Below are 24231 nucleotides of genomic sequence, written 5' to 3' on the forward strand. Positions count from 1 at the left end.
CACATTGTTCCTGTCACAGATTTTGTCACCGTGACACCAATTGTAGCATACTCATTCAGCATTTTGAATAGGACAATCTTTCGTTGCACAGACATAACCTACTCAGTGCAGGATATTTGACCTCCCTATGTTCTACCAATTAAACACTAGTGATACCTCTTGGGCACTGCAACAATTAAAATGTCCTTCTATTTCAATCCCCTACCCACTTCCATTCACCTATGGGAGCCATTGCAGCAAAGGTGATTTTTCTTGCTCATTTTTTAATTCCTTGAGATTGGTACACTTAATAGGTGTTCAGCAAACACGTTTGAATGACTAGTATCCAACCCAGGATTTATTATGGAGAAATAGGTGCTTTAAAAAGATTAGCCTCCCTAAATATTTACTCTGGCAAATCCTCTCATTAAATCTCTGTAGCCAGCATCTTTAGAGCTGGTGCATAACCCCAGAAAAGGATGAGAGAAGAGTGGCCAGGGCTGTCACATGCTGACAGTTGCTAGATGCCAGTGTGCTGAGTCCTCCACACACTTCCTTATGAGGTGGTTTTCAGAATCCCTGCTTCACAGATGCAGAGGGATCCAAGCCCAACAGGGCTCCATAGTAAGTGGTAGGGCTGAGTTTGGCTGGACTCTTGGTCCCATGTCTTTTTGTTCCACTGCTATGACTACCCCAGGGGGTTCTGTTCATCAGAATTCTCCCTGATTTTAGAAAACTTGTGTTTGAATATTTTTAACTTATTTTAATTTATTTCCCAGTGATAGCCACAATAACTCCACCTTCTCATAGTCATTGATATTTAAATATAGACAACTTATCAGTCATGTTTGAGAGGTTAGATGACAAATATATTGGCAAATGCCTTTAGGGACCTCCAGAATGTAAACAACCCTTAATACACAACTACTGCAGGCCAACCTTGAGTGGCTTTTTTTGAAAATCTGTAGGAAGCTCCCTTTGAAAATTTGGTTAGTTAGGCACAAAGGGGAAGGAACTGGATAGAACTGAAACTGTTAGGTCCTCAGCTCTGTACCCAGTCTCTGTCTGTTTTGGAAACCAGCTGGTTTTCCAGGAGCCACAGGGTAGTGGGAACAAGGACTGGGAAGTTTCAGCTTGAAGGCTGCTGATCATACAGCAGGATGCAGGGCTTGGGGACAATCACCTGTGTCTCCATGCATTCCTTCTCAGCATATCCTTCAGCAACAAAATGCCAACTTCTCCTACGAAGTACCTCTCCATTGTCTTTTCTCTCCTATCTTTTAAAAATTCTCTTCTCTTTATTCTCTTTTCCTTCCCTATTGAATCTTTCTGAGTCTCCCATCCCTCCCTTCTGTCAATTTTAACTGTACTTCTCACCACTGCCACAATGCCCGCTTCCACTCCTGGTGGGCTTCATCTCTTCTCTCTTTGATATTGCACAAACTCTGTTTGATTGCTAATGGTCTTGACTAATGTTCTCCACCCAAGCTCCCAGCACCCTACTGAAGTTGATAGCAATGTTTCATAAAATCACAGTGAGCCGGGTGGTGGTGGCACATGTCTTTAATCCCAGCACTCAGGAGGCAGAGGCAGGATCTCTGTGAATTTGAGGCCAGCCTGGTCTACAAAGCTACACAGAGAAACTCTATCTCGAAAAATCCAAAAGAGAAAAAAAAGTAAAATCACTGTGCTGGTTAGCTTTTTATCATCTTGACACAAACTAGGGACATCATGGGAAAAAGCTCGTCAGTTGGAAAAAAATGCCTCCCTAAATATTGGTCTGTAAGCTAGCCTAGAGGCATTTTTTTGATTAATGATAAATGTGGGAGGATCCCAGCCCAATGTAGATGATACACCCCCCCCCAGCCAGTGGTCCTAGGTTGTCTGCAAAAACAAGCAGGCTGAGCAAACCATGTGAGCACATCAGTAAGCATCATTCCCCCCATGATCTCTGCTTCAGTTCCTGCCTCCATGTTCCAACTCTGAGCTCCTGCCATGACTTCCTTCATAATGGACTATAACCTGTAAGCCAAACATATCTTTTCTTTCCCCAAGTTGCTTTTGGGCAGCCCTAGAAACATCACTCAGATGGTCCCACCACTAAGCTTCCCAATCTTGATTCACCACAAGTTGGGCCCAGGGGGCTGTGCATATGTCTTCCTTGGGGCTAAGAATATCAACAAACCATCTGTCTCTTCTCCATAATTACATCTGGTTTGCAGAGCAAAGGGAGGTCTGTTATGGAATATGTGAATTACTGAGGGAGTCCCATTTCCGTAAGCTACACACTTTTATTTCTGAGATTGCATGCCACCTGTAGCAGGCTTCCTTGGGATCTTGCTGTTGGGGTGACCCTGAGAAGGCTATGAGGGGAGTGCAATTTAACTTCCATGGGTCATGGCACATGCTGAAGATGCTGGAGTGTTGTCATCTCGTTTCATCTGGAGATGGAGGATGTAAACAGTCTTTACAGTCATGAAGGGAGCTTTTGTTGTGTTTTGGTTTTGTTGTTGCTAAATGAAGTCTGGTTTTACTTGTTTTCCCAAATGATTTGACCACTAAGTATAAATTGTGGAATCTGTGAAGATTGCTTCCACGCCTCTCCCTTCCCACTTCCTCTTGCTTGGTGTTCTCCACCTTTCAGTGGCAAGGAGCCCATGTTACACCTCCACACGAGTGTAAATGAGCTGAGGGATGGCCTAACTCCTTCACATACTTCACATGCTTCCCAGGTAGCTAGCACTGATAGCCTGCTTGCCTAGCCTCCCAGGTAAAGCTGGTATGCTCAGCATTCACTTTGAGTGGGCAGGCACCAAAATGTATGTGAGCAGAACAAAGACAGACCAAGGTCAAACTCTTCAGACTTGATTGCACATTAGTATCACCTGGGGGGCTTTAAAAACTCCCAGTGCCCTATGTGGGAAGACCCATTAAGTCAGAACCTGATTGAAGAAGACCTAATCACAGTGGGGTTTGGTTTGATTTGGTTTGTTTTTTTTTTTGTTTTGTTTTGCTTTTCAAGACAGGGTTTCTCTGTATAGCCCTGGCTCTCCCGGAACTCACTCTGTAGACAAGGCTAGCCTCAAACTCAGAGATCCTCCTGCCTCTGTCTCCTGAGTGCTGGGATTTTCTGCTCTGAGAGCTTGAAGTAAGGAGCAGTCACATGGAGCTGGTGCGCTTCCTTTGATTGGCCAGCAAAAGACATTTGAGAATGGTGGACTCTGTAAAGTTCTGTAATTCTATCATTCCGTTGTATTGCAGGCTGACCATGTGTGGCGACACACAGTTGGCATCTTTCCCTGGAGGTCTAATTTTCTCTACCTCGGGTTTCTCAGCACCTTCAGATCATTATCAGAGCCATAACCTCTCCTACTATCACCTACTGTGTTTGCTACCAACTCAGGCTAAGTGGATGATTCAAGAGCATCATCATAGAAAATGCCACCTGAAGCCAATTTTGAAGAACTGTAGGTTTTATGGGAAAATCCACTACCTAGGAGAACTCCTGCCGATGTCATATCATGCTGAGACATGCTGTACAATGGCGAGGAGGAAGCACAGACCCTGGATGCTGTGCTAAGTTAATCAACCCCTGGGTTTCCTTCTGCTGGTACTTAAGAGAAACCATTAACTCGCCCCCCTCCCCCGCTTAGCTAATGCCATTTTGAGAGTCACCATGCTACCTGCAAGAAGACCTTCAATAGTCTTCTCTTTGGTGTTCTCTGAATAAGAGGACCTTGGGATGCACCTGTTGGGCATCGTCCCAGGCACTACCCACCCAGAGCCAGTCCTTCCTTCTCACTCAACATTGCTTTTATTTTTTAAAAAAGAGATTTTTGCCAAAGAAAGGATCCGTGTTTTCAAAGTCAAGGTGGTACTGTTTTGTGACAGGTTTTTCCTAGAGATGTAACACACTCACAGTCTACTCACCCCAGAAAGGGAACCCCTGACAGACCAAGTAACGATATCAACAAGTTCAATGTAGTGAACCGATGACTTTTTTATTGATGGTATTAATGAGAGTATGGGCGAGGCATTACTTAAAAGCAGTGATGACTCAAAAGCAGCCATGTCACTAAAAGCTTCACTCCAACATGATGGCTCATGAAAGCTGTGCCCTGGAGCACTCTACACAGTTTTCAGGCAGCTCAACAGTCTAGGACACCTCTAATTCCTATAGTTTGGCTGCCCAGAATCTCTTCCCCAAAAGTTGCTTGCTACTATTTACACTGCTGAGGAAGTTGTCCTCCAGAGTCTTGCAAGTTTCTATTCTCCCAGATGTAACACCTTTGATTACCTCCTGAGTCCCAGGAGCCCTCTCCTCTCACCTCAAGGGGATGTTTCAGTTGGAAGGAGAATGAACAAAGTCCTTGGGTCAAGTACAGAAAGATTGAATCCTTGCCTTCGTGATATAAGGGGCTATGGACCTGCACATAGGAAGCCATCTTCTCCCTGTAGTGAGAAAGAGACATGTGCTCTTACCCATGGAATCCAGCTTCAGCTACTCAAATTTGGGCTCCAGGGGGCATCAAAGACTCAGCATCCCATAGTCACTGTGTGAAAGAGAGACATCTTCAGGAAAGGCTAGAGGACCGACAGCAAAGGAGTTGACGATGGCGTTGTAAAATGAGACTCAGGTTTGAGCATGAGGATACTGGGTCAGTTCAGGTCCTGGGTCAACTTCCTATGTGACTTCAAGCAAGTACTGCCATTTCTCTAGGCCTGTCAAATGAAAAGAACAGTACCACCCCTTCAGCACCACCCCTGTCAATGGTGATAACCTCAGGAAACTGCTTTGCCGGTGAGGGTGTCAAACATGGTGTCCATGATGATCCAAAGCATTCCAGAATTTGGACAGTCACAATCTCCAACCTCCAGTGATTATTTCATTCAGTCAGTAAAAACTATTTAAAAGTACCTACTATGTAGACAATGCTGTTTGTACTACAAGGAAACTGTCCTTAATGGTTTTCTATCTGTCTACAAGAGATGGCATATAAACAGCAATGATAGAGAAATAACCCCACTGGTTTTGTCTATGCCTCATGGATGAAATGACCAAACAGATGCAGAGAAGAGATAGGAAGCTTTCCCAAGACTTGAAGCAGTAAATCTGGCTCTATACCTTCTCTGTTTAATAACATCAGCTACCTAACGCCACCTGGGCACAGCTTTGAATACTGTAATGAGGGAGGAAGAAAGAGAAGGAAGGAAGGGAAGGAGAGAGAGAGAGAGAGAGAGAGAGAGAGAGAGAGAGAGAGATTCTTTCCAATATGCCTTAAGCACCACCCAGGTAGCCAGAGGAGAATTAGGAGTTCCTATAGGAAGTGAGAAAGAAAATGTGGCAGTGACAAACTAGAATACAGGGCCAGAGTTTAGGGAGGTAAAGAAGAGCCACGTGCATCAAAGTAGAGCTGAGTTGTGCCTGGGATGACTGAGCCCAGAAGGGAACATATGCTAATTCAGGAGGCACACATGGAGAACATTTAGCAATTGCCTCTGATGGGGGTGAAGTGAGGCACGGGTACAATATACAGAAAGAAGACTGAGGTGTTACCCCATTTTACAAGTATCAACTGAGAAGGGTATGGCCACCCCCTTCCAAACTTGTTAGTGTCTCAGGAGAAACATCCAAGGGGGGAGGTTCAATTTCTCACTCCCAGGGACACCAGAGTTGCTCTGTGAGCTACAGTGCCCCAGCCCAGACCCTGCAAGAGAATCCAAAAGATACAGCCACAGACCCACTGGTCACCAGCCGTCTCTTAAGTCCAGACTGTCTGCAGCTGGCCCAGAGAGGCTATGCTTCATCTGACCCTATCCCTCCCAGCTTGAACCTCTGTCCATGGAGCTGGCCTTTCTGTCCAGATTAGATTTGGTGAGCTGGAGTTGCCAAGAAAAGCTCAGAGCATCCCTATAAATGATAGACCCATGCCAGTCTCTTACACAACCCCTTCTGACAAAGGAACAGCTCACCCTAGCCCAATTACTAAACTGTTCACTCCTTCTGCCTAGTGACTGACCAAAATGGCAGGGTCTGGGACCTTGACTATGGAACCAAAGCAAAGAAAAACCGAGAGGGCTGCCCAAGAGAGAGGAAGGCTTAGGATCATTCAACCCTTAACTTATCTCTAAGTGGAAATGTTTTGTGTGTTGACCTGATGGACAGAATTTGAACCAGAAATGATGAAACCATGGAGGGAGGGGGCTGTATTAGCCTCATAGATCCAAGGGTTTCCACTAATGGGGCCTGTTCACATTTTTAAAAATGAGCTTCATGGGACCTTTGGAATCTACACCAAGAAGAGTAGCTCCCCTATCTGAAGTGCTAAGACATGGAAGGACAACAGGCACCCTGACCTTTACAACTAAGGTTGTAAAACTCTATGGACATTTTCCCTGCATCAGTTGCAAAGCTAATAAACTCAACACATATTCTGAAGAACCTACCTATCATTCTTCCTTCTCCTGAGCTGCAGCAACCTCAGAACATCGTACATGGGCCATTTGAGATTCAGCCCATATCTATACTTAAACCTGAGAGACTGTGATAGGGAGAGACCCTTGACTCCACACTTACCCTTCAAGGCCAAGTCCAGTCCCACCCCAGGTAGCAGGAGCATGCTGGATGGAAACTAGCTTTCCCCTTTGGCCATGGGCATTTGTAGTTCTTTGAGGAATTAACACTCTTTTAGAAAAAGGAGCCAAACTAAAATTTCAAAATTAGAGCAATAGAGTAGAATCACATTGTCTAAACATTGGGAAAAGAACTGGGGTCTCTGTCTTGTCTTTGATGGTGACACCCTCCCAGGGTGCCACCAGGATCCACGCTGGGAATTTCCGGCACAATTCAGGGTTGTTTTTCTGGGCCTTTGACCTGGATTATGATTCTCTTCCTTGCCCACAGAGCCAAGACCTAACATGAACACTGGACCTCAGTGCCCCCAGCATGGGAAGGGCAAGCTGGCCAGGCTTACCTTGTATCACCACACTTCCATTTAGTGTCCTCTACTCATTGTCCTTTTCCACCCTTTAAACCAAGCTCTTCTTAGACAAGACCTGGGGCCTTCCAACTTAAGGGAAAGCTATGAGTCACAGTAGGTACCCAATAAAAAGGGCTTTTGCAAAGAGAATGGAGAAGCCAGTCTGCTTGGGAAGCCTGGCTTTATAGAGAGATGTGGGGCTGATCCAAATAGCCTTTCTGTCGGTACTTCTGAGGGAGAAGAGTAGGTGTGGGGCAGCCAAAGAGAAAGAGAACACGCCAAACAGATCATTATGTGTTCTTGGAAGCCAGTTTAATGGACTGGCTCAAAGTAGGGCTGGGAACGGGCTCTGAGGCCATCAGTCAGGACGTGGCTGGGGCAGAGATCCACATTCGGTTCTACCAAGTGGAGACGCCTTATGGAAACTTTTGAGAGACTCTTCAAGACTCAAACACAAATATCATGTGTTTTCTCTCGGACGCAGAACCTACATTTAAATATAGCCATAAAAAGTAGAAGGGAGACTATGATGGGATAGGAAGAAAGGATAATAGGGGAAAAGAAAGACATCACATTCCCTTTCATATGAAACCTAAGGGTGTGGGGGTGTGGGTGGGTGTGTATGTGTGGGTATGTGTGTATGTGTGGGGGTGTGGGGGTGTATGTATGTGTGTGGGGGTGTGTGGATGTGTGTGGGTGTGTGGGTATGGGTGATGTGTATGTGGGGGGGTGTGGGTGTGTGTGTATGTGTAGGTGTGTGTATGTGGGGGTGTGGGGTGTATTGTGGGGGTGAAGGTGGGTGTGGGGGTAGGTGGGTGTGTATATGTGGGTTGTGGATGTGTGTAAATTTGGGTGTGTGTGAATGTGTGTGGGTGTGGGTGTGGGTGTGTTTTGGTGTGTATGTGTGTGGGGGTATGTGTATATGTGTGTGTGTGTGTATGTGTGTGTGTGTACGTGGGGGTGTGTCTGTGTATGGGGATGTGTATGTGGGGGGTTGTGGGTGTGTGTGTATGTGTGTGTGTGTGTGTGTGTGTGTGTGTATTGTGGTGTGTGTATGTGGGGGAATGGGGGTGTCTGTGTGTGGGTGTGGGTGTGGGTGTGTATGTGTTTGTGGGGGTGGGGGTGTGTCTATGTGGGTGTGTGAGTGTGTGGGGGTGTGTGGATGTGTTTGGGTGTGTATGTGTGTGTGTGGGTGGGTGTGTGGGTGTGTATGTGTGGGTGGGTATGTATGTGGGGGTTGTGGGTGTGTCTGTGTGTTATATGTGTGGGGGTGTGTATATGTATGTGGGGTGGGGTGGGGGTGGGGGTAGGTGGATGTATATATGTGGGTGTGTGGGTGTGGGGAGGTGTCTGTGTAGGTGTGGGTGTGTCTGTGTGGGTGTGTGGGTATGTATGGGTGTGTGTGTGTGTGTTTGGGTGTGTATGTGTGGGGATGTGGGGGGTGTATGTGTGTGTGGGTGTGGCTGTGTATATATGTGGGAGGGTGTCTGTGGGGGGGTGCATGTGTGTGGGAGGTTGTGGGTGTGTGTATGTGTGGGTGGGTGGGTGGGTGGGTGTGTATGTGGGGGGTGTAGGTGTGTCTGTGTGTGTCTGTGTGGGGGGGTAGGTGGGTGTGTATGTGTGGGTGCGGGGGTTGTGTATGTATGTGTGTGGGTGTGTGTGGGTAGGTATGGTCAGTCTGTGCATGTACATGCACAAGTATAACAGGAAAGCAAAAGGAGAACTATTTGTGAGCACATGGGAACTGGAAAGGGGTGAGAAGAATTTTGGGGTGGTGAAATATAAGCCAAATACTATGGTATGTATGTATGGAAATGTCATAATGAAACTAACTATTTTATGTGCTAAAGAAGGTGTAAGAGAAAAAGGGAGGACAGGAGGGGAGAAGAAATGGGTTGGTTCTGTTTTAGAGCAGATTTCTTGTCCTCATTCTGATTATTCTAGCCATCTTTCTTATCACTTTGGAAGCACTAGAAGGAAAATTAAAAGCACAAACTCACTACTGTGCGCCAGGAGCTAAGTCAGCATTTTTATTGTCCTAGGAATCCTAGGTGACCCTTTGAAGAGGGCAGCATGGAGGTCCAGTGTAAGCAGCTGGGGCACTTTCCAAACATAGAGACCTTCTCTTTATGAGGCCTTTTTTTTTTTTTTTTTTTTTTGCCACACATTTCACCACCACCCTCAAGCCAAAATTCCCCTTGTTTTAACAGGATAAACATTCCCATGGCAGAGGAACACTGTGTTCCCTAGAGGAGATGCAACATGACGTTCCTGCAGAGGCCATGTGGGCTTATGAAACTGAGAGCTGGGACGAGGTCCTGGACTGGAGCCTAGGGCTCGGCACCAACTCTGCAGACCTCAGCTAGGTCCCAACAAGGCAATGAGAGTGACAGAGAAGCTCAGGTTGGGAGCTGGGTCAAATCTTGACATTGCAGCAAACTGCCAGTGCCGTGGGTCTCTGCCTCCCGTGGACACCACAGTTAAGGGTAAACTTCTCTGGCAAGTACAGAGAGTGCGGCTGCAGTTGCACAAAAGAGCATCTCTCTGTCTACTACTCTGCCCCTTGATTTTTTAGACCACTGTCTGCACACAACAGAGTTAGAAAAGCGTCCTTTTGCTTTTTGGAGAGGACTCCCTTACATGACCATCAATCAAAATGCATATAAAAAGTTCCAATAGGAAGGATTCTCATCTTTATTGTTGATATACAAAAGGATCAGTATATATCTTATAGTTGATAGTATCTTAGAGTCAATAAAATGTAAGGTTTAAAACAACAAACACAACTGTTATTCTTCAACATGACCATTAGTAGATTCTTCATGGGTCTCTCCAGAACAACTTTAGTGCACCCAGATGGATGGCTCTGATGTTGGGATATCTGTCTCTCTTGCTATTGTTTCAGTTGAAGTTTTTACAAATGACCCAGAGATGCTGTAACAACTTTGGGCCACTAGAGGGGGAGAGAACATTGGGGGACAGATTCCCAGTCTCCTTGTGCTCCAACTTCTGCTTTCTCTCCTAAGTCTTTCCAGTATGCCCTCCACAACATTGTGTCCACCCATCTCTGGAACCCCACCTGCAGGGTCAGGTCAGGGAGAGGAACCCCGTTCCACATGAACAATACTGTCAACGCAGGCTGAATTCTGTGTTTGTAGAGACACAGAAAACTCAGCTCTAGTCTGAGGAGCTGATCTTAGGAACACGGCCAGGTCTCTGCCTGTGGCAAATAAATGAGGGATGGCCACCCTATTTGTAAGCCATTCCGAGACTCTTGAGGTCCACAAGAATTTGTGAGGCCTTCTGAGGAAATGTATTCACTTTTGCTGTCACATGGAGATTTACTTAAAATCCATTCCTCTTTCTTCTTTCCCTTCCTCTTTCCTTCCCTCCTGCCCTTCTTCCTTTCGTTCCTCTTCACACTTAGTGTTAATTATTGAATACTTACTCCATGCCAAGAACTGTGCCAGGAGCAGAGACATCAAAGTAAGGAGAGCCAATCACTATCTTTATGAAGATAGCCAATCACTATCTTTATCTTTATGTTGGGTTCTGGGAGATTTATACAGAATCCACAAAGCAGCTACAAGGAAAAGTACTGGGCCCCAGCAGTGCTTGTTTCTATATAAAACTTTACAGATTCTTGGGGGTCTCAGAGGTCTCCAACTGGCTTAAGAGAGTGGCCACCCACAGCTGTGTATTCTCAGGAGGCAATACCTCCTTGTCATGTCTGGTGGCTGCTCCCACCCCACAGTAGATCTTGGAAGGGTTCTCTGACACAGTAACTGAAACAAACCCCACCAAGTAAAGAGTGAAGGACATACCTTCTAAACCACAGGCCTGCCCTTGCAGTGCTACCTCGATAGAAGGAGCTCAACACCATCCACTCACCAACAGAAAGTCAGTGAGGAGCCCAGAGCCACGGGCCAGAGAAGCTTGGGACAAAAAAACAAATCATATGGGAATTCATGGCATGGAGCCTTGCTTGGGTGTTAAACATGTAAGTTTTACTCTGAAGATATCTAAAGTGGTTTTGAGAGAGGAAGATCATAAGTTTGTTTGGTTGCATTTTGATATTTAAGATGGTCTCTGGGTAGTCTGGTCCTGGTAATAAAACCCAAGCTCAAAGTTGCAGGACTCCTCCCTCCTGCCTCAGCCTCCCATGCAATCTTGCTGGGATTGCAAGAGTACATCACCATGCCCAGCTTCATTGAGGGTTTTAAGTATAGAACCATCTCTGGCAAGCAACTGAAGAGAGCAAGAATTCTTCCCAGTGGGAACAGGAAAGGGAATAACCAGGGAAATGATGCTGATGCAAGGATATTCAGATCTTGATCCCTTCCAGAAGGGACTTGTGCAGTCCTGTGATGGTGAACACAAGGATGCTGGCACCCATGTTAGAGAGCTACAGTTTCTGTCCTAAGGAAGACTTCCTGTAACTTAGATGAACTAAATACTACTGAGAGGCAAGTGCATACATGTTCAAAGCCACTCTCAGAATACAGTAAAGAAATTAAGACATGAATAAGGTGGAGGATGCCAAATAAGAAGGGATAGAATAATCGAATGGGAAAGAGAGAGATGAGATGTGTAGTATTGCCATAGACAGAAGGGGGGAACAAGAAACTAGGGACCTCCAGCAAAGGGCGTTCCTGGAGCAAGTCACAGCACAGGCCTTGGCCTTAGTAGTGAAGGAGAAAGGAGGCCCACGTGGAAGAAAAAAAGACCCTCATCCTGGTTGTACCCAGCTTCCAATGGAACATGCCAGGGCTTTGTGCCTTCATGTCACTCTGAGGAAGGACAGAAAAGAAAAAAAAGAGTTAAGAACAGTCACAAGAGACACCAAAGAACAACTGAAACAAAATGGTTTCCCTAACAACACAGAAAATGAGTTCTTTTTAGACTCCAATCAGTGATGGATTCTCTGTGCACTTACCACTGTAAAAGTAAATTTCCAATAGACTACCACATTGAAATAGCACAATGAACAACATGAATGCTGAAGAAAAAAATTTGTAAATGATAAAATGAAAAGAGAATTTCCCTAGGTTCAGGCAAATCTTTACAACAGAAAAAGGGACTTTGCTCTGGACATGGAAGAGAGAGGGTATTTTTAAGATAACAGTTAGGGATGAAGGGTCAGCCTCAGGATCTTCTGGCAGCACTGGCTGTAGGCCCATGAAGTCTCACCTGGGTCTGGGGATGTAGCTCAATTGGTAGAGTGTTTTACCAGCATGCTCAAAACACTGAATCATGACCCTGTAATGTCACAACTCAAAGGGTAGAAACAGGAAGATTAGAAGTCCAAGACCGGGCTGGATGGTAGTGGTGCATGCCTTTAGTCCCAGCACTCAGGAGGCAGAGGCAGGCAGATCTCTGTGAGTTTGAGACCAGCCTGGTCTACAAGAGCTAGTTCCAGGACAGGCTCCAAAGCCACAGAGAAACCCTGTCTCAAAACCTTCCCCCCCCAAAAAAAAGAAGTTCAAGGCCATATATATTTATGTCAATACTGATCCCTCCAGCTGAGATGCCATGCCTCCTCATGTGTCTGACTGACCTCAACCAAGTCCCCTGTGCCCATCCTCACTCTTGTGTACTTTCCCATTCTCTCTTGCCAGTCATCTGACAGATGAGTGACCACCCCCTGAAGGAGATGTCTGACAGCAACAGCAGCCCTCTCCTGCCAGAGCCTCTGTCCAGCAGATACAAACTGTATGAGTCAGAACCAAGCAGCCCTACCTGGCCTTCGAGCTCCCAGGATACACACCCAGCCCTTCCCCTGCTGGAAATGCCTGAAGAAAAGGTGAGTCTGCCCCCTTCCCAGCTAGGATGGCTTTTAGTCGGGAGCCAGAGAGCAAGGGGGTGAAAGATGATTTGAGTCCAAATACATTTCCATGTGGATTGTAGGATCCTCATTTTCATTCCTATAGACAAAAAAAAAATTGATGACCTATGCTTTGATAGGAATTATCTTAAATCTGTAGATAAATTTGTGAACTATTGCCATTGCGATAAATTTTCCAATCTATGAACATGGGATATCTTTCCATTTGCGGGGGGGGGGGGGTGCTTTATTTTCTTTCCGTGATGTTCAGTGGGTAACATTTACACATCTTTGCTTTTAAATTATTTATCCACAAGTATGTTCTACTTTTTGTTTTATCATGAATAAAATTGTTTTCTTAATTTTAATTTCAGATTCTTAAATGCCAGGGCATAAAAATAAATTTGATTTGATTTTCTATTCTGTGACTTTGCTAAACTTATTCATACCTCTAATGAGACCTTTGCAGATGCCTTGAGAATTTTCTATATAAAAGGACATCAAAGTAGATATTCAATCTCTGTTTAAGCTTTTTTTTTTTACCATCTGTTTCTTTTGTCCCTTCTTTGCCTGTTTGCTTGTGCTGAAATACAATGTTGAGTAGTCATGGCAAAAACAGACATCCTTGTTTTTGTGTTTGATTTTAGAGAGAGTTTTAATCTTTCACCATTGCATGGGTCTTTAGTAAATGTCCTTCATCATACTTAGAAATTTTCTCATCTAGTTTATTGAGAAGCAGCCCCATTTCAAATGCTCACTAGTTGCTTGTCTTATGAGCTACCATAATGAAAGGTGTGGCTTTAAAGAAAGAAGTCTTGGCCAGGAGGTACACATATGAAATTGAGGAGCAGATGAGCTGGAATGGGGGAAATAATCCACCATTATATTTACTAACCTCCAATGGACTTTGACATTTATTTCAATGATAAATAATATATGCAATGAGTCATGGTCATATTAGTAGTACCTGAGATTTCTACCCAAGCTCTCATGAACCAGATTTCCCAGGACATGGACTTTGATATGAAGATTTACGAGTAAGAAGTTTACCCCATGCTTTGGGGGGCCCCACTTACAGATGAGGAAGGGCAGCAGGACTCAGCAAAAGGAGAAACTGAACTATGCAATGGTCACAATAAAGGCCATGGTTGATCTTGTGGTAGACTTTGGGTCTGAGACAGCCTGGCAGAACTGTCCTGAGTTGGAGAGAAGAGGTCCCATGTACCCACTCATCACTGATTTTAAACTTTATAGCCATTAGCTAGAATGCTTATCTGTGTACCACGATTATTTTAAATGCTATAATCACTACATTTCAATATAATTTTCTTTGTTACTTACTTTTTTTGTTTTATACATTTCCAAACATTTATCATGAAAAGAAGTCCTATAGGCCTCATTAAACTGCCAAGAGGAACCCCTGGTCACCAATCATTAAGAAAACCTACTGTGCAGAACCTGAAATAGTCCTGGAAAGGGCAAGTCCACAGTGGGTACAACTTTAGACAAATGGTGCAAGTCTCATCTTTTGTTCCACATCTCTATCACAAACCCTGACACTGCGCTCTGTTCCCAAATGTCCCTACTCTTAAAAAGACATATCATTTAAAGCCATGTTTCCTAACATGTGCTTACAATCCTAGTAATCAGGAGACAGTAGAAAATACTGAGAACACAAGGCAATTTATCCGAGCCTTACAGTGAGTTCAGGGATAGCCTGGCTATGAATGAGACCCTGTCTCAAAGAAAGAAGACTATGTGAAAGTGACACTATTTGATGTTTTCTCCTGTCTTTTGCACAAAGGATCTCCGGTCATCTGATGAAGACAGCCACATAGTGAAAATTGAAAGACCCAATGAAAGGAGCAAAAGGAGAGAAAACGAGGTGCCCCGCAGGGCTTCTTCAAGCCGAGGAGGCTTCAGCCTCTTCCAAGCTGTGGGCTATCTTACTGGTGACATGAAGGAATGCAAGAACTGGCTGAAAGGTAAGCAAGTGTCCAAGGAAGCACAAGGGAAAGGACAGAGGCGACCTTTCCTCCAGCATGGGCAATGAGGCAATGAGGCTGCACCCTCACTCTCGACGGCAAGGGCTGACGCAATAAAGGCAAGCTGAGTTGACACCAGGTGGGCATGTACCTAACAAGCCTGTTGTTCCCTTTCATAATTAATAAATTTCATTAATTTTGGTCCTTTGCCAATCATTCATCCCTGTGAGGAATTGATAGAGAGCAAACATATTAGCAACATGCAAGCCATTTCCCAAATAAGCTGCATGGTCAGTCCTCCACCTGTTCCATAGCCATTTATTAAGCCTATTAAGTGCCAAGAAGAGATCAGCGTCACCCTCTCCCAGCTTCAGGATTCTTTCCTTGCAATCTCTTTCTGAACTTTAGTGCTTTAGCAGACACCGCACTCACCCAATCAGTCCCTACTTGCCCCCACCAGCATGGTTGTCCTGGAAACCAAAACCAGAGGAGGCAGAACACGTGTACCCTCTCCTACACCTGGCCTCTTCTAGGCCCCAATATCCAATAATGATTTTCACAGCTGGGCTCTAACAATTTCTTTTCCAACATCCTTTCTTGAAGTGACTTTCTCTGCTGCTCAGATACCAGCCCTCAACTGAGTCACACAGCAACACACAATGTGAGACCTTACTTCCCTCCCCACCTCTTCCCTTGGACCAATAAATTTCCCATGGAATGCTCCTGGGGCTCCCTGCCAACCAAGCCAATGGCTGGAACTGCTTTAAATTGGTCTCAGCATGGTCCCTCAGTCTGTATGGCAAAAACCACCACCCGCTGTAGACCAATTGCTGGGCCACTCAGAGCCTTGGGCTGAGTGCCAACACCCACTCCCAACCCCTTCACTCACCCACCCCAGGCTAGGCTGAATAAGGAAAATACCCTGGCTTGTGCATCCCTCTGAGCTTCAATTTCCGTGTCAACCAGTAGTCAATACACAAGCTGTTCCCTGCTGATGAATGCCTATCTCTTGCAGATAAGCCCCTGGCCCTCCAGTTCCTAGACTGGGTCCTGCGGGGAGCAGCTCAGGTGATCTTTGTCAACAACCCCCTTAGTGGGTTCATCATCTTCATAGGGCTCCTGATCCAGAATCCCTGGTGGACAATTGCTGGGGCACTGGGGACAGTGGCTTCAACCTTAGCTGCCCTTGCCTTAAGCCAGGACAGGTAAGTGCTCTCTATGGGCCTATTGTATGGTGTGTGGCAAACAGGTGAAGTGTTTGATTTAGTGGTCAGCCACTCCATCCTAGCAGCCACCTAAAGCCTCTATCATTGTTGTTTTTGTATTGCTGTGATAAATCACCATGACCAAAAGCAACTAAGGAAAATAGGATTTATTTGTAGTCTACTGTCTAGGAAAGTCAGGGCAGAAACCCGGAGGCAGATGCTGAAGCAGAAGCCATGGAGGAACACTGCTTACTGGCTTGCTCTTATGGCTTGTGCAGCCTGATTTCTTATACCATCCCAGATCACCTGCCCCAGGGCAGGCAGGGCCTCCAGTGAGCCGAACACTACAGGCCTGCCTACAGCCCAATCTTAGGGAGGCATTTTCTCAAGTATAGTTCCTTCTTCTCAGGAAAGTTTAACTTGCTTAAAATTGACAGACAAACAACCCTGGCAGCTGCTCTAGTGTCAGCTTTGAGCAGGTCACTGGAGATTGCTAGGGAATTACACTGCCCTAGCCCAGGATAGCAATAGCATCATGTTGAGTTTGGCTATGGAGCCTTCTGGAAATCCTCCTTCTGAAGGAGATATGAAAGAATACTTGAGGAGCTGTTGTCTCTCAGGGAGGTTTAGGAGGCAAGCTTAATAGGTAATAACAAGATAGCATATAATGGAGAACTCAAAGAAGACAGACATCTCCAAGTATTGTTTTGGGGGATGGGGGATGAGAGGAGAAAGGGAGGATAATATGGGAGAGGCATCAAGGATCTGGAAAAACAGAAGCAGTAGGAAGGGAACACAGAGAAGGGCATGGAGGCAGACTGGCTGGTGGGAAGCCAAGTAACACTAACAGAAAGCATTTTGTAGAACTTGGTTCTCTTCAGACTTCGTTATGTGTTGCTCCAGCATGCCCCCAAACTTTCCTGGTGTTCAGAACCACCTGGGGCGTGACTTGAAGAAATACACTTCAGCCCCATCTGCTCCCCGACCCCTTATAAATATTCTCATTCAATGGATCTGATGAAAGACAATCTTCCTGCTTCAACAGCTAGTTTTTACTGAGCATTTACTGTGTGCTAAGCACATATTTTTATACATTTAGATTGATTGTTTGAATACATATGGTTTATTTTCATCCAAGTTAGGCATACAACTTATAGGAAGCATTAGTCTGTTCAGATTTGTTAAGACCTGTGCAAGGAATTTGTGGACCAAGAAATAGCATATTCATCACAGAGGACACCCCTGATGTGCCTGCGTCCATCACAACAGCACCATATTCACTGTGACCTGTGACTGTCTCCCCACATCTCTTTAATCCTTTCTTGCTCTTGCTAGAACATGTCTTGAAATGTTTAGTCTATCACAAATAATTTAACTATGAGCCTTTTGTGCACGGGATTTTGGTGCACATTTACTCCATTTTGGGAAGAGACATTTCAGTCTCCCAGGAACTTCTTATGATTTAAGAAATCTGAAACACAAATACTCAATTATCCTGTATCTGATACTTTTCAATTTGAGGGCACAGATCAGGAGCCATCGGTAAAAATTTTTGATTAAATAACTCAATAAAGTAATTAATGCAGAGTAGAAGTAAATACTTTCTGAAATTTTTGTTATATGTAGTAGGAGAATTAGATCATACTGTAAAATAGATTTCTTTACAGTGGATTTCTAAAGAACAATTTTTACCAGCATTCCTGGGTGTTTGTGACTCTCATCATCACACCCAGAAACAGCCAGTGAATAAAACAGAGTCTGTATTTTATAATTGAGGGACAAAGGAAGGACAGACGCATGTAGGTTACTATGCAGGGCTGATAGGACACAGGCTATAGTTCCCTTAGGCTGATATCCATGCTGCTGTTGTCATTACACCCACACAGTGTGGCCCTAGGCTTAGGAGTAAAACCCAGAACAGCAGTGACCAGAGTGCATTAAGCCATGATGTACAACATGCTTCCACTAGACCCAGCTAACATCCAACAGTCCACTGAGGCAAATGCATCAGTCACTTTGCCTCCAAACAGCTGTCCCCATGCCTCCAAGCAGCCTTGAAGGACCACTCCAATCCTAAAAGCAGTGAGGACCCTAGATGTTCTATTCTTGAGTGTGTGAGTCTGGTGAGCTACTCAGTAATACACTCCTATTAAGGTTGGGTGTCTGCTTCAGTCAGTGGGCCTCAATCCTCTTTCCAATGTATTACCACTGTATGGGCAGCTGGCATAGAACTTCTGCCTTACTGCTTGTGCTGGTTGGTTTTATGTCAACTTGACTTAAGCTAAAGTCAATGGAGAATGCCTCCATAAGATCAAGTTGTAGCAGGCCTGTAAGTTGTTTTCCTAATTAGTGTTTGATGGGGAGGGCCTGGCCCATTGTGGGTGGGGCCATCCCTGGGCTGGTGATTCTGGGTTCTATCAGAAAGCAGGCTGAGCAAGCCATGCTTACAAGTCAGTAAACAGCACCCCTCCATGGTCTCTGCATCTTCTCCTGCCTCCAGGTTCCTGCCGTGTTTAAGTACCTGTCCTAACTTCCTTTGATGTTGTACTGTGATGTGGAAGTGTACACCAAATAATCCTTTTCCTCCCCAACTTGCTTTTTGGCCATGGTGTTTCATCACAGCAGTAGAAACTCTAAGACACTGTTTTACCAAAATTCATTGAAACTGACCCTGAGGCCTTTCATCCCATTGCTTTTCTCACTGTATAACTTCAGATAAGCATGTCCAGCTTAACACCATCACTATTGCCTATGAAAATCTATGGCTTATGGTTAATGAGCCCAAGTCCCAGTCATATTCCCAGATTTTTCTCTCAACAATAATCCAACGGTAAAATTCAGAGCTGTTCCAAGGGTCATTTCATAGATTACAGCAGAGGAGGTACACACCGGGCTCACTTCATTCTCAAAAATACTACGACTGGGAATCAAACAAATGAACATCAAATAAAAATCCAAGCCCTCAACGTGACTTCTAAAGCCTTATCTAATACCTCTCCTCCTACCAAGTGTTTGCTTAGCATCACACTTGTCCCCAGTTTGCTTCACACTTGCCCCAGTAATTCCTAATGACTCTAATTTCTCTGTCTACTCCCACCATTCCTCCAAATCTTCCTCCTCCTGGATGGCTTCCCTAGCTAGTCTACAGGGACTTTGAACCCTTTCTCTCTAAACAACCACACAACATATCCAAATACTATACTGAATGTTCTTTGTTTTATCACTGAGTCTTCTTTCTTGGGACAATAAATCTTTCAGGACAGGAAGTTCATTTTCATGATTCTATATTCCATCATATCATCTAAGAATGGTCCAAGCTTCCTTAGAAACATGTGGGTATCATGTTCTTCATCATAGACTCAAGGCCCTGTATCCTACATATATGCCTGTGTCTGCCCTTCTAAAAACTCCATCACAGTCCACAATCAGATGCTGGCATGATATGTGTATTTGGTATATGTACATACCACATACATGAAAGTAGAAAGCAGGACATGACATGGGTCAGGGGGTAAGAGATCTTGGCATGTAAGTCTGATGACCTGAGCCAGATCCCATGAAACCCACAGTGGAAAGAGAAAGTGACTCCCAAAAGTTGTCCTCAGACCTCCACACGCACACTGTGCCACATGTGTGTTCATACACAGCACAGGGAGGTAGAACAAAAGACAGAATGATAACTATTGAGGTGGAATAAGTAGACAGAAATGGAAAGAAAAAAGAATAAATGAAAAGATTTTCCAAATAATCCAAATAAAACAGAAAAGCTCACTCAATAACTATTGGGCAATTACACAGCCAACAGAACCTCTCTGGGTTATCTCCCCTCTCCCACCGCTGTTCATTCCTCTTGCTGATGTTGAAGTGAAACCATTTACTTTATTGTGTGGTTAGGGTCTCCTTTGCTTTTTAGGATCACCTAGACTACTAGGTCTAGGATGACTTTCTTCTTTGTCTTTGAAGATTAGAGACTACTGTGTATATGCAGGGGTAGAAAGAAGAGTTGGTTGAGTTTCAACACTTTCATTTACTATGATTTATACTGCTGCTGAGCCTGTGTGGTGCAAATCCCATGTAATGTTTGCTGGACCTGTCTTCATTTTACAAGTTTCCCTTGCTTCTGTACCTCTACTAGCCAAAATGAGGTATGTAGTCTGAGGATTGCACAAGCTCTGGGAGTCCGCAGTTTATAACCCTTGGGCTAGCTAATGTTCTAGCTGGAGGGTGTCTCCTTGTATGTTGAAAATAAAGGAAGCAACTGCAGTCTTGGTATCTATAGGAGCAGACCTACCTTCTTACTTTCAAAGCCTGCTAACCTTGCTAGAGAGGTGAGACTATGGAATGCAAACAGTATGTTGGAATTTCACAATGCTCAGACCCTACTCTGTGGCAGTAAGCCACACAGGTGGCAGAGTGGCAACCTGCCAACCTGAGACTCAAGGTCCAGGATTATCCTCAGTCAGTGAGGTCTGCTCCCAGACAACATGGTTGGTGAACCCCTTCCCCTAAACATGCCACTGCCTTTCAGGAGAGTCCAGCTGACCATCCCTTTGGCGGGTTAGTGTCAACCCCTTCCTACACAACTGTCTCATAGACCGGGGCTAGGACAGATTCAGTTCTGTCTCTCTGACTTGTGATTCCTTCTGTTTATAGACACCTCCAAGTCCCCCACCTCCACCCCAGATAACTCTGTTGGAAAAAAAAAAAAAACAGGTTCCCTCTCAAGAAGGCATTCAGTACAGGCCCTGAGCCAGAAAAGTTCCTCTACTGCTGACCCTGTCCTGCCAGAGAAGTCATTGTCAGCAAAAACCACAACTTGGGCTGGAGAGGTGGCTCAGAGGTTAAGAGCATTGACTGCTTTTCCAGAGGTCCTGAGTTCAATTCCCAGCAACCACATGGTGGCTCCCAACAATCTATAATGAGATCTGGTGCCCTCTTATAGCATGCAGGCATATATGCAGGCAAAATACTGCAAACATAATGAATAAATATTTTTTAAAAAAATAACCACAACTTAACCTCAGCCATCTTGACACTTTCCTCTCTTTTTCTTTGGAAATGTTTTACTTTTCTACTTTACCCTCACACCCCTCCCGTCACTGGGCCATATACACTTCTAGTCCACCATCTTACCTGGGAGCCTCACTCTTCCTCTGTTGTTAAAGGGATTGTCTAAGTTACACAGATTCCAGAATCCAAGACATGAAAACTCAACACCCATCACCAAATGCTAATGCAAATAACTTCCACAAAACCCAGGTCAGCCATCGCCTCTGGACTCCATGGCTACAATGGGATGCTGGTGGGACTGCTGATGGCCGTGTTCTCGGAGAAGTTAGACTACTACTGGTGGCTTCTATTTCCTGTGACCTTCACCTCCATGGCCTGGTGAGGCACCTTTCTGTTTCTGCTCACAGAGATGCCTATGCAGTAGGGATGTGACATGCACTCTTGTGTAGCCCAGTGTCTCAATGAACAGATGATTTTGTCTAGCAAGGCACCATGAGAATCCCAAAGTTCATGACTTCAGGTGCAGTACTACAGGGTTAAGTGGAGATATGGATTACCAGAGACCCTGTAGCACAGTAAAAGGCCACATGTTTTATAGAGTGGTTAATCTTTCTTCATAAATAATAAAGGCTGACATTTATTGAATAGTTTGTAAGTGCCAGGCACAGTGCTGAGCAAGGTGGAGTTATATTTGTTCCCAACCTGCAGAAGAGAAGACTTACAGAAGGCATAGAGAAAGTAAGTAACTCATTCCGGGTCATACAGTGAGAATTTTTGAGGTTGACTTTCTGAATCTAAAATCTGCAATACTAAACTCCAGGCTGCATGGGGATCATCCACTGTGTGGTCTAACTAAGCCTCCAGATCTGAAAACACACTCAGATAGAATCAGAGGCTTTCCTGTATGCAAAGCAGACTCTTTGAACTAGAGCTTCCAGTTGAGAGCTTCCTCGAGAGGGAAGAGAGCTAGGAACAAATATTCACTGAATGCAGAGTGTACTTAGCCATTCACACATATGATCTTAATTTCATTTGAATTTGGAGAGGGTCAGTAAAATGTACAAACATCCCAATAGTATGCCTGCTGTTATACGAACCTGTGTCTCCAACTTTTCACATCACACATCTATACCACCCTGCTCTCAGCTCCTCTCAGACATGGTGATTTATTCCTGTTCTCAGCAATAAATCAGACATGGTGATTTATTTTTAACATCTCCAAGAAGTAAATGTCTTTCTTAGGTTTCAAAGTCTGGAGTTACTAAAACCAGTTAGTTCAATTTAGCTTAAGTACTGTTTCATTGCTTTTTAGTGGTGCTTGCAAATAAATTACTGCATTAGGCATTCTGGGCAATTTATGTTTCTTCTTGGGGTTTCTATCTTCCTTGATACATTGGGAGAAAAGATAAAATGGTCATTTCTTGGGGGGATTTCCTTAATGCTCCCCACATGTCCCCCAGTCAGGAGCGGAACTCAACCTCATTTGCATGCATTTGTTTTCTAACTACATAGATTCAACCCCTCAACACAGCCCCTCTGCCATCTGGCACTGGGTGGCAGCTTAAACTTCAATGCCCCCCACCCCCATTTCCCAAATTAAAAGGCAGAAACACTGACTCCTGCTCTGGGTGGGATTCTGAACTACCTTTTACTCTGGTGCATTCATTAATCCATTCATGGAACCCATGAAATTCAGTCCATTTAGCCTAGGTATTGTACTTTCAAGATTCATTCAATATTTTAAAAAAATCTGAGTGACTGAGACTATTCACTGAGCACGGAGACTGTTGACAAGTGTGGACAAGGAGGAATCTCTACTCTCTTGGGTTTATGTTTTTACTTTATTAACTAGTTTACAGGAGGCAAACTTATAAACTAGTAAATAAAAGTTCCTTCACGACGTGTTTAGTGCTTTGAGAAATGTGAGGGTGACTCCACACATGGGTGGCCATGGAAAGACACATTGCAGATGGGGAATTTGAGTTGCCACTTACATGACAGGAAGGCAGGTGCCAAGTAAAGGTCTGGGTGAAGGATGCCTCAGATAAAAGATTCCAAATGAAGAAAGGGGTGTGTCCAAGAAATAGAGGCAAAACCAGAGAGGCAGAGGCCCTAAGAGTGATGGAGATGTGGTGGTATGTGAAAGTTAAGCAGATAACATGGGTCCATGGGTCCCTAGAACTATATGCATCCAATAAATATTCCGGTTTTTAATGATAGCTGTGGTGAAAATGGAATATAGTTACAAGGTGTGAATTACAGCAACGATGTAAACTCAAAACTAAATAAGCTCCACTGTCTACAAAATGGGGAATGGATTTAGATGGAGCAAGAGTAGTTGCATAATCATAATAAAAATTTACTAACAAGAGCCACAGAGACAGGAGTGCTCGGACTAGAGTGGGATCCATGAATGTCAGTGGTAGAGACTGAGTTCCCAGTTTCTTTGAGGAAGACAAAGGCAACAAGACTTTCTAAGAAAGAAGATGGTGATAAGAAGAAATTGGGGGTGGGATATTCAATACACTATTGTAGTTTGCTTGTGAATGTGGGTTATGAAGAAGTCTAAGAGCAGAACAGAGAGACAGACGCCAACAAAACATCTTCCTAGACACAGTGTTAGACTTCCAAGCAGAGGGGTTGACACACCAACTAGACATACAAATCAAATTTGAAAGGCAGAAGCACACAGAGGGTGTTTCATTGAGGAGACTAAAGAATATCATCCAAAAGGAAACATGGAAGAGAGAAAGGATCCAAGTCAGAACCAGGGAATCTTTCAATAATTGGATGTCTGGCAGACAAGAGGGGATGTCATGGAAGGGAACTTAAGAAGGAATAAGCAGGGAGTAATCTAAGAAAGCTGAATGTCGTGGTAGCCCACACAGAAAGTGTTTCCATACAGTGTGAGATTCCAACTTCAAATTAAGAGGAAGGGAGTGACTGTGAACTCGCCAAGTGAGATGTCATTTGGTGAACTCCACAAGAGCCATTTTTGTGCTGTAATTGAGAACACATACCTGACTGGATGGGGTTCAGGAATGATAGAAGCAGAGTGGTTGGGATGACAGAGAGCCAGCCCTTCTGAGGAGCACTACTGTGAAACAGCAGACCCAGGAAGGGGTGCGTACCGAGTTAAACAGAGAATGTATTTGGAAGTAGATACCACTGAAGTGTACCTAGCATAGCTTTACAGGAATGGTCTGGAGGAAGGGGGATCTATGCTAGAGAATGTATGACAAAAATAA

The 24231-nt window shown here is 44.5% G+C and overlaps 1 protein-coding gene across 7 annotated transcripts in view; it reads left to right on the forward strand.

Moving 5' to 3' along the window:
• The window catches only part of LOC113833667 (urea transporter 2), a 253969-nt gene that overhangs the window by 187387 nt on the left and 42351 nt on the right, over nucleotides 1-24231 (forward strand). For all 7 annotated transcript variants that reach the window (XM_035440041.1, XM_035440040.1, XM_027397964.2 and 4 more), the window contains 4 exons: nucleotides 12578-12762; nucleotides 14588-14768; nucleotides 15784-15973; nucleotides 21233-21361. In XM_035440041.1, coding sequence (XP_035295932.1) covers nucleotides 12589-12762; nucleotides 14588-14768; nucleotides 15784-15973; nucleotides 21233-21361 — 674 coding nt within the window. In that variant the 5' untranslated portion in view covers nucleotides 12578-12588. The remainder of the gene's footprint in view (nucleotides 1-12577; nucleotides 12763-14587; nucleotides 14769-15783; nucleotides 15974-21232; nucleotides 21362-24231) is intronic.

This window comes from Cricetulus griseus, chromosome 2 (assembly GCF_003668045.3).
Source record: "Cricetulus griseus strain 17A/GY chromosome 2, alternate assembly CriGri-PICRH-1.0, whole genome shotgun sequence".
NCBI classification, from domain to species: Eukaryota; Metazoa; Chordata; class Mammalia; order Rodentia; family Cricetidae; genus Cricetulus; species Cricetulus griseus.